The following is a 16,411-nucleotide window of genomic DNA, read 5'->3' on the forward strand; positions in this document are numbered from 1 at the left end:
CTGCTAATGGTGGCTTGGGTGTGGTTTGAAGTTGAAAGCCACTACTTACTGCAAATGGTGGCTTGGATGCATTGGCTTGAAGTTGAAAGGCACCACTTACTGCAAATGGTGGCATGAAGTTGAAATGCACTACTTATTGCAAATGGTTGCTTGGGTGTTTTGGCTTGAAGTTAAAAGGCACTTCATGTAAATGCACTTACTTCCTGTTTGCACTGTATATTGATTTTAGATAAAACGCTACCACTTACGGCTGTGATTTTTGGCCATCTTACTCAGTCCCCCTCCGCTGAGCAGGTGCAGAGAATTCTTCCCATCAATGAAAAATAAAAGTGTTATTAGTTTTTTTTTTAAATGTTGAGAATCTCTCTCCTGTCAATCACTCCATGAAAGTCACACCTTTTCCGATGGGGGGGGGGTTATAAAACCCGGAAATGTGGGTGTGGCTCAGTCTCTGCAAGGAGGAGGAGGGAGAGGTCACGACTCGCTGTCTTTAGTGGCTTTGCACCCTACTTCAAATGGTATGAAACTGCACTTGAATTTGGTGGCCTTGCACCCTGCTAGAAGTGGTAAGAAACTGCACTTGAATTTGATGGCCTTATACCCTGCTTGAAATAGAATTTCAAGGATTAGCCGTGAGTCAACTACCAGCCCACCAGCCGTGAGTGAATTGCCAGCACAACAGGCTTGATTGACTGAGACGCCAGCCCAAGAATCCATTTGGCGCACAATTTGCATACTAGCCCTCTGGAAACCAGTCCCTTCAGCCCACAACACCCATACTAGCGCTCCAGAAAGCCCCCCCCCCCCCCCCAACTGGCCACCAATATTAGAATTGGTGGAGAGGTGGAATATTGCGTTGGATGACCAGCCCTCCTGAGTGATGCTGGGACCCAATGGGTCCCACTTAGTCTAGTACATAACTAAAACTCTGAACTTGTTATCTTCGGGTTTGACGGTCTTTCTATTTGCGTAAAAATGGTTCGCGATAGTTCTACGATTTTTCGCCAGTTCACTCATCAGTTCCTGCGCTGCGATTGCACCAAGTTTCGTTCCGATCGGTTGAATGTCGTATAAGTTAACGAGGTTTAACAATCTTAAAAACCGCGCGTGTGCAGATTGATCTCTTCTCCTGCCAGTCAGCGCCGCGCGGATTAGTCTCTTCCCCTGTCACTCCCTGGGATAGTCTGCCCCTTCCTGCACCAGCGCGTCTTTACTGGAGCTGAGGGTGGCCGGTGGAGGTTTTCAACCGGACTTTCGGAGGGACCCGAAGCAGCTCAGCCGCGCCCAGCCTAGCCGAGACCAGCCCTGCCCAGCCCAGCCCCGTCTTGCCCCAAGCAGCAGCCCCACCCCAAGCAGCTGAGGAAAGCGGAGACTCGGATCCCGGCGGAGGAGAACGACCAGCGACCAGCGCCCGCTGTGAGTCCCCATCGGACTGACAATTCCAGCCACTACTCCTCTGGTCCCCCTCGCTGGCTCCTCCCCCCCTCTCCCGTGATGCCCCCCTCTCCCCCATAGCCCTTCCTCCGTCTTTTCTCCGAGCTCACTCCCCCCTCCCCCACAACCCCGCCTCCACAACCCCGCCTCCACAACCCCGCCCCCACAACACTCCTCCACAACACTTCTCCACAACCCTGCCCCCACACCCCCAGATTCTGCAACCTTGGGTAAAATTTCCATTCACCCCCATCCATTTCCCTCATGATTTTGTACACTTCTGTAAGATAGCCCCTCATCCAGGGAGTAAAGTGCTAGCCTGGCCAATCATGTATCTGTACACTGTAGACGGATTGATTATAATCATGTATGTGCAGGAAGGAACTGTAGATGCTGCTTTACACCGGATAGGCACAAAATTTGGGGGTAACTCAGCAAGTCAGGCAGCATCTCTGGAGCACAAGTAGTTAGGTACGTTTGCTGACCAAATAACACGCAAAAAAAAAAGATTCTCACTGTACCCTGATACACATGACAATAAATTAAACTAAGATCCAGCATTATAACATTTCTATGCGTCAAATAATGATCGACCAGTATTTGATAATAAACCGGGTTTTAAATTTAATAATTCCAGTATTCAAGGTTTTCATTTATGTCTGAAAATGGTTGATACCATAATGTTCTGTGGTATTTTATATTGTATTGCCTCTTCTGAATTAAGAATTGAAGTGCATAAAACAGGCTTAATTATTTTCATAATCTGTAATAAGAGCCTTTTTCCAACAGGTGCTGCTCTTTTTCACCAGTGCGATTTCAGATAAATATCTCGACACTCCAGCTGTGGAGTCGGCTGGCGAACATTAATCCCAAGTTACTGAGTAACAAAAATTTTAATCTCATCCGAGTTCTTTGAACAAAACCAGAATATTGCCCAACTGGAGCTGGTTGAGGGCAGACACATCAGAAATTCCTCAAGAAATTGTACATGCACTCCCCGACTTACGTAAAAGTTTATTCAGCTTATTATTTTTATTGTCACGTGTACCGAGGTACAGTGAAAAGCTATCCAGTCAAAGAAAATACTATACTTGATTACAATTAAGCCATCCACAATGTACAGACACAGGATAAAGGGAATACTGTTTAGTACAAGATAAAGTCCAGTAAAGTCCAATGAAAGGTAGTCCGAGGGTCTCGCATGAGGTAGATAGGAGGACGGGCCCGCTCTCTAGTTGTTGATAGGATGGTTCAGTTGCCTGATAACAGCTAGGAAGAAACTGTCCCTAAATCTGAAGGTACATGGGAAGAAACTCACATACCGTAGTCACATCAAGACCGTGCAAACTCCACACAGACAGCACCTGCAGTCAGGATTGAACTCGGATTGCTGGAGCTGTCAAGTGGCAGGTCCACAAGTTGCAAAATGTTGTGCCCCACTGCCCGACCCGAAACATCACCCATTCTTTTTCTCCAAAGATGCTGCCTGACCCGCTGAGTTACTCCGGCACTTTGTGTCTATCTTTGGTGTAAACCAGCATCTGCAGTTCTTTGTTTCTACACTTTGTGACCTTTTGTGAATTAACCAACATCTGCAATTCCTTGTTTCTACTGGATGTGATTCCAGATGTTTCACGCTGTTGTATGTAGGGACTCCCAAATTAAACGTTTCTTTGTGTATTTGTACAGATGCTGAGGTCTTGTCTCCGGTTTATTCTACCTGTGAGTGGCGGTATGAGACTTGTGCCAATCCTTGTATCAGAACCTGCAGAGATCCTACAGACAACATCTGTCAAGATTTACCAAGGTAAATGTGGACACATCCAGAAACATTAAATCTCCACTGCCCTTTCTTCTGCACAGCCTGATGAATGAACATGCAATATTTCTCTAACAATTATCAGAACCGTTTTACCCCAGGTTGGAAATGTTAAGGGTTAGAGGGCATAGCTTTAAGGTGAAAGGGGCAAAGTTTGAAGGAGATATATAGGCATTTATTTATTTATTTTTTCGCACAGAGGGTGGCGAGTGCACTGCCAGGAGTGGTGGTGGAGGCAGAATAGAATAGATAGTGGCATTTAAAGAGATATTTAGTTGGATATGGATCATATGCAGGCAGAGGGGGTTAGTTCAACTTGGCATCATGTTTAGCTTTGTGGGCTGCAAGATCTGTTCCTATGTTGTACTGTTCTATGGAGACATGGGTATTTGCAGATGCTGTAATGTTGAGCAAGACACAAGGTGCTCAATGGTTCAGGCAGCATCTTTGGAAGGAATGGACAGACGACATTGCGGAAGAAGTGTCCCGACCCGAGACGTCATCTGTCCACTCCCTCCTTAGATGCTACCTGTCCTGCTGAATTACTCCAGCACTTTGTTGCACTGTTCTCCATTCCATGAAGCAGTTTATGAATGAAAGATTGATTTTATTTTTTAACAACTTTTCTTTAAAATAGCTTGAGGTTTACGGCTAGGTTTATAAAAGGGGTTGCCAGCATGTGATGAAGTGTGATGTGAGAGGGAGGGTTAGATGCAAGTAGACCGTAAACTTAAATGATCAGTGTGCTGCTGTTGTCCACTGATTTAGAGGGAGCAGCATCAATAATTGTCAACACTTTGATCTCCAGGCTGTAAACACGGGCTTAACGTTCTGACCAAGTGCTAATTATACATCGAGTTCTCCTGCAAGAGATTGAAAACACACCTGCTAGTACTTTGACTATTCTGCCGTGCTATTAGCTGATGATATTAGTTAACTCTTCATTCCTTTTGCCTCACACTTTCTCATCGTCTAGTTTAGTTTCATTCATTATTGTCTCGTGTACCGAGGTTCAGTGAAAAGCTTTTGTTTACATGCTATCCGATCAGCGTAAAGTCTATGCATGATTACAATCAAGCCGTCCACAGGCCCTTTGGCCCACGGAGTCCGCGCCGACCAGCGATCACCCCGTACACTAGCACTATCCCACACGGACAATTTACAATTTTTGCAAAGCAAATTATCGTACAAACACAGTGGGAGGATATGTGAGGAAACCCACATGGTCACAGGGAGAACATGCAAACTCCACACACAGACAGAGCATCAGAGGTCAGGATCGAACCTTGGTCTCTGTGCCACTGTGCCGCCCTTAGTAAACAAAATGATATTCCTGCTTTCTCTATTCTATCAAAAATGTTGGAATAACTGAGCAGGTCGATCACAATATCCATGCTGAACACGATGCCAGGTTAAGCTAATCAACTCTGCCTAAATAATGTTTGGACTTTAGAGATCCAGTGCGAAAACAGACCCTTCGGCCCACCGAGTCTGTATCGAGCAGCGATCCCCGCACTCTAGCACCATCCTACACAGGAACAATTTACAAATTTACTGGCCAATTAACCTACAAATCTATACATCTATTGATTAGTGACTATCTTTGGAGTGTGGGAGGAAACCAGAGCACCCGGAGAAAACCCATGTGGTCACAGGGAGAAAATGCAAACTCCATACAGACAGCACCCATAGTCAGGTTTGAACCCGGGTGTCTGACACAGTAAGGCAGCAGCTCTACCACTGCGCCCCTGTGTAGACTCTCACTTATGTAAACAATTCTGTACTCAGTCCCTACAGCAATCAAGGCTGTTTATAATTTGCACAACACTGTACATTCACTCAAGTTTACACCGGAAACAAGCCGGCAATGGTGGTAGTGATTACCCAGAAGGCCTTGCGCTGCAGAAAGTGCCCTGGACACAGACGGACACCATTGAGACAGCTAATACTCTCAGTGACAGACACAGTTGATGATTCTGACTTGCGTAAAATACGACTAACATAAGGGTTCACAGAATGTTACCTTTATTTAAGTCAGGAGGTGCCTGTATTGGGTAGAGCTACAGATGCAAAGCCACTGTCCTGTAAGCTTTCTGAATTTTGCTTCACTGTTAATGTCACTCAACGGCTACTCAATAAAAAAAATAATATTCCTGCTTTCTCCATTCTATCGCAAAATAATCTATCCACATTAATCTCTGTGTGAGGTCTGATTTTCAACATATCAAAAAATGATACACAAATCCGAAGGCATGCAATGCATGCATCTGCTATGTCTAAGAATTTAAGGATAAGTTTGCTTTCAGAGGCAGAGCCGTGATCTAAATACATCTGTGCACGTTCACAGGATTTCATTTTCGTATCACTATTTATTTGGCTATTCTGGGCTCGCACTAAGTAATGTAAGCTTTTGACAACTGACTGATCATTTTAGCTTTTAATATCCTCAGCATGTGTTCCTTGTATTTCATGTCAAAAGTCACTCCATTTTTATTCTGAAAATTAAGATGTTGCTTTATAAAATGTAGGTGATTTATATGAAGTTTTGTACGAATCGCAAATAGATAACTATTTTCATCATGTGAATTTCTTCCTGGTTTCACCCACTGAGTGGACTTTGCAGATGCATTGGTCCGGGCTGGTGTTCAATTTCCAGAGAGTAAGCAGCCTCCACTGTGAATCCACAACTGTTCATCAATTTGCATTGCTTGTACATGAGTCTGGAGAGTGTCTTTCAGTTAGTTAGACAGACGCAGAGGGGCAAACGCAGAGGGACAGATGCAGACGGAGAGAGGGACGGAAGCAGACAGAGGGGCAGACACAGACGGAGAGAGGGACGGACACAGGCGAAGAGAGAGACAGACGTGGACGGAGAGGGGCAGATTCAGACGGAGGGAGAGACAGATGCAGAGAGAGGGGCAGACGGAGAGAGACGGATGCAGAAGGAGAGAGAGACACAGACGGAGAGGGACAGATGCAGATGGAGAGGGAGACACACAGATGGAGAGAGACAGATGCAGGCACAGAGAGAGACACACTGACAGAGAGAGACAGACACAGACGGAGAGGGCAGACAGAGAAGGATGGACAGTGGGAGGGACGGAGACGGACAGACAGAGACAGACAGACAGCCAGCTTGGCCCATACTGTCTACAGCCTAAATTACAAACACCCTGTTCATAAACTAATTCAGCAACCCTTTCTTCTCTCCCCTGCCCCCCACCCCCTACTCTCTCCCCCTCTCTTGCCTGTGCTCCACCTTGATCTGCACTCTATCATTTCAACTTTATGTTTTTTTCCCTCTGCTTCAGAGTTACAGAGGTAGACTTTCCATCAAGGATGCTGGGTTTTATCCGGTCATTTTACTGAAAGCTTTGTTATAAATGCCCTAAAACTACCGCTTTAGGGTGACACTGTGGCACAGCAAGTAGAGCCGCTGCCTCACAGCACCAGAGATCCAGGTTCGATCCTGACCTCGGGTGTTGTCTATCTGTGGAGTTTCTTCTGGTGCTCCGGTTTCCTCCCACATCACAAAGACATGTTTTTTTTTGCGGGTTAATTGGCCCTCCCTAGTGTGTAGGGTGTGGATGATAAAGTGGGATAACATGGAACTAGTGTGAACAGGTGATCGATGGTCAGCGTGGAATTGGTGGGCCGAAGGGCCTGTTTCCATGCTGTATCACTAAATTAAACTAAACTAGCTAAACTACCAGAAGGAAGTAATGCAATCATGGAACTGATCCACATTGTTGATTAATAGTTTTGACTAGTTCAAAGCTAATATTTATAGGTAACTTAGTTTGGTATTGTTGAAGAATGCCACAATCAATACCTCATTGCTGGACTTGTTGCTAAATTTAGGGATAAAGTTCAGTGGCTGAAGCCTGCAGATTAGCCGACTGTAGTTTTCTGCCTCGCTGTGACTTATTTGTAAAGTAAATCTCTATCTAAATCTGAAAATGCAACATAGTTGACATGCCACTGTGATGCCTCCTGAAAATGCAGTGCTCACTTCCGTGAAGACCTTAAGCTAGAGTGCTGGCCGATTCACCATATTCACCATTGCGGACATTGGGACTGTCTGTGGAACGGATGCACTACAATGCTGAGACCTATAATCTGCACTCTGTATCTCTCTGTATCCCTTTGCTCTACCTATTGTCTGACCTGCTGAGTAACGTCAGCACTTTGTGTCCTTCTCTGCATTGCAATCACTTGTGCAGTATTCAAACTGCCAATGGTAGAATTTCCAATGATCTTCAGAAAATATAAATAAATCATATACAAATAGTAATTTTATACAACTTCGTAAATCCATCACTACAAAATTTAAGATTGACACAAAATGCTGGAGTAACTCAGCAGGACGGGCAGCTTCTCTGGATAGAACAAATGGGTGATGATTCTGGTCAAGACCCTTTAGACTGAAGAAGGGTTGAGACCCGAAACATTACCCTTTCCTTTTATCCAGAGATACTGCCTGTCCTGCTGAGTTGTTCCAGCATTTTGTGTCTATCCTCAGTTTAAACTAGCATCTGCACTTCCTTCCTGCACACCACTACAAGGTTTAAATTTCTGTTGCACTTTTTATCATATTTTTTATATAGCTACATTTAGGGCATGTTGGGGACGGCTACAACTTATCATTACATGAACTTTCATAAGTTTAGTTCCGAGATACAGCGCGGAAACAGGCCCTTCGTCCCTCCGGTTCTGCGCCGACCAGCGATTCCCCACACATTAACACTATTCTACACCCACTGGGAACATTTTTATACATTTACCAATTAACCTACAAACCCGTACGTCTTTGGAGTGTGGGAGGAAATCGATGATCTCGAAAAAAAACCCACGCAGGTCACGGGGAAAACGTACAAACTCTGTACAGACAGCACCCGTAGTCAGGATCGAACCCGGGTCTCTGGTGCTGCATTTGCTGTAAGGCAGCAACTCCACCCCTGCACCACCAAGCCGCCCGATACTGTACTAGTAAGCTACGATACTGTTTGATTCACCTTTACCCCATTGTGGGCATTGGACTTTGTCTATGGAACTGATGCGCTACAATGTTGAGAACTATATTCTGCAGTCTGTATCTCCCCCTTTACTCTACCTATTACACTTGAGTTTTGCTTGATTGCATGATGTATAGTATTATCTGATTTGATTGGATGGCATGCAAGACAAGGCTTTGACTGTACCTCGGTACACGTGACAATAATAAACCTCAACCTAAGTTTGAGAGAAAAATTTGAGACAATAGAATTATATGTGGAAATGAATACATTTGTACACAAATCTACAACCAAAATAAGTTTCAGGAAATTGAAAATATTTTGCAAAAAAAATGCCTCGTACCCAGAGTAGGGGTTTACCAGAGAACATAGGTTAAAGGTGAGAGGGGAAAGATTTCAGCGGCAAACCTGAGTGGCAACGTTTTCACTCAGAGGGTGGTTGGGGTACGATACGACCTGCCAGAGGATATGGGCCAAATGCAGGCAGGTGGGACCAGCTTAGAGGGGGCCTTCTGTTGGGCATGGATGGGTGATGGCCTGAAGGTTTCCGTGCCGTATGACTCTATGACAAAGACCATAAGTGAGGGTACTGTTCGATTCACCTCTTCCCCATTGCAGACATTGGACTTTGTCTCTCCAATACAATACTGAGAATTATGTTCTGCATCTTCCCATTTGCTCTATTTGAGTTTGCCTTGATTTTATTCTGTATGGTAAAACAAAGCTCGTCACTGTACCTCTGCACATGCGGCAATAATGAACCGTACCAAGGGAGGGAAATTTGTCAATAGAGTTATACGAGTGGAAATGAATACACGTGCAAACCAAAGATAAATGTAGCAATATTGAAATTATTTTGCCAAAATATCACAGAAACAGGAATATATTGATTGAAAAAGGCCATTGGACAGTTAGTAATACTTCTATCTGAGTATTTATTCTCACTATCTAAGCAGAGAAGGTTTTAGTGCAAAATTATTGGACAAAAGATTTATCATCATCTGCAAGCTTTGTCTACGTATGGCCATCGTTTGCCCCTTGTCCCAATTGCTGTTGCACGGGGAAAATTAGCACCGAGAGCCTGCACCATGATGAGCTCATTCTGACCTTGTTCAATGAACATAGTTCAGCAAAATGTACTTAAATAGGGAAGGAACAAAGGAGAAAGCGTGGGGGGGGAAATTGAACAATGGGGACCCGGCATTGGGACCCGGCGTGGGGGGGGAGGGCAGAACACTGGACAATGGTGTCCCGGCATGGGGAGACTGCTGTGAGGGTGGGGGAACCACTGTGAGTGCATGGCGAGGTATGCAAGCAAAGAATGACTGACTTGTCACATGTGACAATAAACTATTCTATTCAGTATTGGGGAATATTGACCAATATATTTACCTTCGCTGGGTGCAAACCAGTATGGCATTCACTCAAAAAGACCTATATTTGACCTAAAACACAGTAACGAATCTTCCAACGATTCAATGTTTGTGAAGTGGGGATGAATCTCTACCTATGACAAACGTGAAGATCATTAAAAGGCAGAGATCTAGAGGTGCCCATTACCAATCAAAAGTAACCTGCTCCAAAAGATCTTTACACCCAGGGTGGAAATGTCAAATACAAGAGGGCATGCATTAAGGTGAGAGGGCCAAAAGGTATGTACGGGGCAAGTGTTTCATTTTTATTTTTTTTATTTTTTACACAGTGGGTGTCTGGAATGCACTGCGGGGAGCGATTGTGGAGGCAGATACGATAATGGTGTTTAAGAAACTTTTAGATGGACAAATGGATATATCAGGAATGGCGGGATATGGATCATGTTCAGGCTGAGGAGATTAGTTTAGCTTGGTTTGGCTCAGACATCGTGGATCCAAGGGCCTGTTACTGTGCTGTACTGTTCTATGTCCTAACACATTCCAAGAGTAATGATTTTTATAGTTTCAAGCCATCGCAATAATTGTTAGGGTCTTTTATCGAGAAGTCCGTGCCTGATTAGCCAGGTAAAGTTGCCATTTTATGAATCGACTATGAGCACAGGTTAAACCAACAATTTAGGTTAAGAGCAACACACAAAGTGCTGGAGTAACTCAGCGGGTCAACAGCAGCACCTGTGGAGAGAATAGACAGTTGATGTTACAGTACTTTGTGTTTTGCTCAAGATTCCAGCGTCCTTGTGTCTCAATTTTGGTTAAGAAGTTGGTCAAAAAATGAAATGGTTAAATGAACAAAACAATGCCCTTTCCTTACTGATTTTACCCTTGATATCTATGTAATAGGAATCGAACTGAGGAATAGATAGTGTCTTTACCCAGAGTAAGAGAATCGAGAAACAGAGAACATAGGTTTAAGATGAGGAGGGAAAGATTTAATGGGGAAACTGAGTGGCAACTTCTTTACACAAAGGATGGTAGGCGTATGGAATGAGCTGCCGGAGGAGGTAGTTGAGGTGCGGACTATTACAACGTTTAAGAAACATTTAGGCAGGTACATGGATAGGATAGGTTTAGAGGGATATGGGTCAAACGCAGGCAGGTGGGATTAGTGTAGATGGGGCGTGTTGGTCGGCATGGGCTAGTTGGGCCGAAGGGCATGTTCCCACGTTGTATGACTCTATATCACAAGTCTGTCCTGGGGCATCAATGACAATTGCAGATGAATCGCAGATTTAACGTTTTATTTTATTCCTCAGTGTGGAAGGCTGTATGCCTCGTTGTCCGATGGATATGCTGTTTGATGAAGATACGCAGAGATGCGTGTATCTGCAGGACTGTAAGTGATCACCTGATTATTTACCTTCCTGTACAGACGTGAAGTTGAATATAGCCAAGTGAGCTCACCCTTGGCGAATGGAAGTAGCTCAGGCTTTGAAAATCAATCTCAGAGTTAAACACAAAGAGCAAGCAATTCTGTAAACAGTATTCAGAAGAGGATGAAGTTTAACTGACAAAGAGAGACAAAGTGTTGGAGTGCCACGTGTGATTCCAAAGACATGCGATTTTATTTGGTTAAAAGTCCCTCTGTTAATTACCTCCTAGTGTGTAGGGCGTGGATGTGAAGGTGCTCGTCAACATGGAACAAGTGTTGGCATGGACCTAGTGGGCCGTAGGGCCTGTTTACATGGGAAACATCACCTATTCATGTTCTCCATGTATCACGAAACTAAACGGTCCAGGCAGCATCCCTGGAGAACATGGATAGGCAACATTTCGGGTTGGAACCCTTCTTCAGACTGATCAGAGATTACTTCTCTTCCAGCTTTCTCCCCACCCAACCACAACCAGTGTGAAACGTCACGCCATGTTCTCCAGCAATGCTGCCAGACCCTCTGAGTTACTCCAGCATTTTGTGTCTCCGCACAGACTCGGTGACCATTTCATTGAACGCTTGCGCTTGGTCCGCTAAGGCTTACTGGATCTCCCGACTGCTAACTATTTTCACCCTCTTTCCCCATTCCTATACTGACCATTCTGCCCTGGACCTCCTCCATTGCCAGTGAGGCCACATGCAAATAGGAGGCACAATAGCTCACATTCCATGCGTAGCTTACAACCCCAATGGTATGAATATTGAATTCACCAATTTTAGGCAACCTCTAACAACCTCCCCTCACCACATCTACACCAGTCCCACCTGCCTCCGTTTGGCCCATATCCCTCTAAACCTTTCCTATCCACGTATGTCTTTAGAATGAAACACTAAAAGTTGGGGAGGATAAAGATGAACGTCTGATAGCAAGACATAATGTATTGATATTATAAAATTTGCTTTGCCTATCCAAAGTTATTGTTTTTAGTTTTGCACACAACTGTGTTTTGCATGCACTGTGAATGGCTCGATTGTAATCATGTCTTTCTGCTGACTGATTTGCATGCGACGAAGCTTTTCACTGTACCTCGGTACACGTGACAATAAAATAAACTATTGTAACTAAAGTGAACAATTGAAGAAGTAGGTCAAGTCTTAATGTCTATTTATTTCTCATTTCTTCAACTAGGCATCAGGCCAGCCCTTTATATTCAACCTTCCAAATCCACATCAGCAGTGCCTGGGGTGTCCACTACTCCAGCCTTTAATGCTTCAGTCCAGCCTCTGACTTCCATTACAGTGGCTGAATTAGGCCAAGCCGCCAGCTCTCCGACAACTTCAAGCACCACAAAGGTGTCTGTTCCCACATCAACAGTAAAGATTCCCCTGGTAACCCAGCTGACAACAAGTGCCTCGGTTTTGACCGCAGGCACGTCTCCGGCCCCATCCTCGATGGAGGCAGAGACGTCTGCTCCAGAGACCACGTCATGGACAACACTCACCACAGAACATGCTTTTGTTCCATCCACAACATCGTATATGTCACCCACTTCCACGCTAGGCGTTTCGGCGAGGATAATAACCACCAAAGCAACTACTGTGTTTGAAATGTCGACGCCAATAGATGCCACAAAACCAACCCAGTTACTAACCGAGTCACATTTGCCGCCTGCAACCATTGAAACCCGACGCACTGTCACCACGAGGGAACCTTCAACAACCAGCACAGGGGTAACATTGCCAACAGCATGGCGGCCCACCACAACCAAGACAATTCCTTCGCAGACAGAACCGTTGCCAGAGAAGACTTCCCACTCCACGCCTGTAGCACATCCCCCCACAGAGACAACGTCAACCACTCAAACTACCTCAGCTCCTCAAACTTCAGAAATAACATCGACATATCCAACCTCCAAAGAATTGCAGCCAACTGTTCCTCCCACGCTCAGTGCGACGACCACAAAGTCCACTAGTCCACGTTATCCCCACTTCACTGTGTACCCTTGGTCCACTGGAACAGCGTCCTTGACGACAGAAAAGACAAAATCATCATCAACTCTCGGACCCTTTAAATTGTCAGCCACGACAGTAGAGACCTTCCATCCATCGACTAAAGAATTAACAACATCCTCACCAATTTTGATAACAGAAACATATAAAACCACCACACCAAGTGCGAGTGAACGGACTATAACTTTTCCTCTGAGCACAAGAATACACCCAACAACAACTCCACCTGCGACTGATCTAGGTTTAACGACATTGCGTACAACTTCAAAAGAGGTTTCCCCCACATCAACTACCACGTTGCATTCAACAGCCTCCACTACAGTGTCCTCAAAAACCACAGCTCTCGAAACATCGATGCCCGTGGCATTTCCAAATATGACAACCGCGTGGTATCTGGAGCAATCCTATCCATCGCCGTCTACGAAACGTCCAGAAAGTGGTCCAACTGTGGAAGGTTTCCAGACGACTTCAACTCTACAGAGCACAGAAATGACGGCCAGTTCGACAGCAGAACCGTACTCGAGCGGTACCTCGCTCTCACCGCAACCAACCACCACAATGAGATTCACAACTACTCACACAACCACCCAGTTCGAAACTTCATCCTTGCAGCCATTAATAACATCCACCACCGCGATCCCAACATCCACACGACGTGTGTCTCTTCCAACGTCAACACTGAAAACAACCACTGCAACTGTAGCCACCCAACTCGGAACAACCACAGTCTCGCCTACGTTGCTTACAAGTACCTCAGCTGAATCCTCCACTGTTGCTGCAGAGGTCACGTTTGAAACAACAGAAACCGCGCACGCAATAAATGCGACCGTAACTGTCTTTTCACTTTCCACAGCGACAACACCAACCTCAGCCCCCAGAACCACCACTGTAAGCGTAACCACTCTGCTGTTAGATATAGGTGGAACTAGGCCTACGACTGTCTTGTTTAAAACACCATTAGCGACGGAGACATCAGCAGTTTCAGTGCATGAAGCATCTGCTACATCTGCGGGAGTTAACAAGACAACTGCATCGCCTGTTACATCTACTAGACCTACTACTGAAACTGGTAAAGATGTTGGAAAAACAGCACCATCTCCACGACTGCTGAGTACTGTGGAAACGGTGTCTGTGGGTTTGAATGGAACTCTTCCCACTACCTCGAAAGTAACTTCAGTTAAATATGAATCTTCAACTACACAGTCATCAACTGCCTCGGAATCACTACCATCTACCTTATCCAATGTCACCTCATTGACAATTACTTCTGCTGGGGTATTCGAATCAGTCGCTGGCCCAACAGTGTTCACAACAACTGCCTACTCCACAGGTCTGACCGTCGCACCAACCAGCCAATGCACTGTAAGTAAAATATCAGTGGACCTCTGATCTTCACTAAAGACGCAAGGAACTGCAGATGCTGGAATCTTGAGTGAAAAACTTCAGCCAAAGTTTTTTCAGTGGAAGAACTTGGGGTAACACAGTGGCGCGGTGGGTAGAGCCGATGCCTCACAGCGCCAGAGACCCGGTTTTGATCATGACCTCGGGTGCCGTCTGTGTGTGTGGAGTTTGCACGTTCTCCCTGTGACCACATGGGTTTCCTTCTGCATCCCAAAGACATACAGGTTTATAGGTTAATTGGCATCTGTGAACGCTGGTCACATCTTTGTATCTCTCTTGTTATTACACCTTCCCCAGCCAACAATGGGCCATTATGGGTAACACCCTACCTTAGGTCATCTGTTGCTGGCCCTGATTTGTTCTGGCCCTTACGCGCCTCCAGTTTATTCCCCCCCCCCCCCCCCCCCCCCCCCACCTCCACCTCTACATTCAGTCTGAAGATGGGTTCTGACCAGCTGAGTCACTCCAGTACTGTGTGTCTGTCTTCGATTGAACCAGCATCTGCAGTTCACAATCACAATCCCAATAATACTTTATTAGCCAAGTATGTTTTGCAATATACGAAGAATTTAATTTGCCAAGTCAGTCATACAAATAAAAAGCAACAGAACACACAACACATTTTAACATAAACATCCACCACAGAGACTCCACATTCCTCACTGTGATGGAAGGTGAAAAAAAGTTCAATCTCTTCCTTCCCGCACCTAATGTGTAGAGAAAGTGGGATCACATAGAAATAGCATCAATGGGTGATTGATAGTTGGCATTGACTAGCTGGGCCGAAGGGCCCATATCTGGAGTATTGTGAGAAGTTGTGGTCTCCATATGAGGAAGGATGTGCTGGCATTGGAGAGGTTGCGGAGGAGGTTTACGAGAATGATCCCAAGGATGATAACATATGATGAGCGTTTGACGGCACTGGGCCTGTCTTCGCTGGAGTTTAAAAGGATGAAGGGACCTCATTAAAACTTACAGAATAGTGAGCGGCCTGGATAGAGTGGAGAGGAAGTTTCCACTGGTGGGAAAATCTAGGACCAGAGGCCACAGCCTCAGAATAAAAGGATGTACCTTTCGAAAGGAGATGAGGAGGGATTTTTTTCATCAAGAGGGTGGTGAATCTGTGGAATTCACTGCCACAGACGGCTGTGGAGGTCACGTGGAGTCAATGGGTATTTTTAATGTGGAGATTGACAAATTCTGCATCAGTACGGGTGTCAGGGGTTATGGAAAGAAGGCAGGAGAATGCGGTTGAGAGGTAAAGATAGACCTGCCATGATTGAATGGCGGAGTAGACTTGATGCCGTACTTCTGCTCCTATAACTTATGAACTTATGTTTTGCAGATCCCATTTCCGCAGGATGTAGATGAATGTGTCACACAGATCTGCATGGAAGGGCAAGTAATGCAAATCAATCGATCACATCATTGTCCCCAGATCGTCATTCCACCGAGCTGTGAGTTCCGTGGTTTTGCCGTGCAGGTGAACACTGACAAGTGTTGTCCACAGTGGGAATGTCCATGTAAGATATTTGACTTTGTGCCCGTGTTGTATATTAAAATGATTATGATTTCATATGAACTGACTTTGTTGGTGCCTGGCTGCAGCTCCTCAGAGTCCATAATGATTTGTCCTAGTACCTCTCCTTATCTCACGGCCTTTGGTCTCCTTTTCTTCTCTGGCCATTGTCCACCCATCTATAATCAAAACCCACCTCACCTATATCCATCTATTGCTTAAGGACGCAAAGTGCTGGAGTACCTCAGCGAGTCAGGCAGCATCTCTGGAGAACATGGATAGACAACTTTTTGGCCAGTATACTACCTCACTGACCCAAAATGTCACCTATCCTTGTTCCCCAGAGATGTTGCCTGAACCACTTCGTTACTCCAGCACTTTGTGTCCTTTTGCGTAAACCAGCATCTGCAG

At 45.3% G+C, this 16,411-nt stretch overlaps 1 protein-coding gene across 2 annotated transcripts in view; it reads left to right on the plus strand.

Annotated features, from left to right (window-relative positions):
- otog (otogelin) overlaps positions 1-16,411 on the plus strand; it is a 120,491-nt gene that overhangs the window by 76,085 nt on the left and 27,995 nt on the right. For both annotated transcript variants that reach the window (XM_033039001.1, XM_033039002.1), the window contains exons 34-37: positions 3,124-3,241; positions 10,955-11,034; positions 12,260-14,442; positions 15,827-16,004. In XM_033039001.1, coding sequence (XP_032894892.1) covers positions 3,124-3,241; positions 10,955-11,034; positions 12,260-14,442; positions 15,827-16,004 — 2,559 coding nt within the window. The remainder of the gene's footprint in view (positions 1-3,123; positions 3,242-10,954; positions 11,035-12,259; positions 14,443-15,826; positions 16,005-16,411) is intronic.

Source organism: Amblyraja radiata, chromosome 20 (genome assembly GCF_010909765.2).
Source record: "Amblyraja radiata isolate CabotCenter1 chromosome 20, sAmbRad1.1.pri, whole genome shotgun sequence".
NCBI lineage: Eukaryota > Metazoa > Chordata > Chondrichthyes > Rajiformes > Rajidae > Amblyraja > Amblyraja radiata.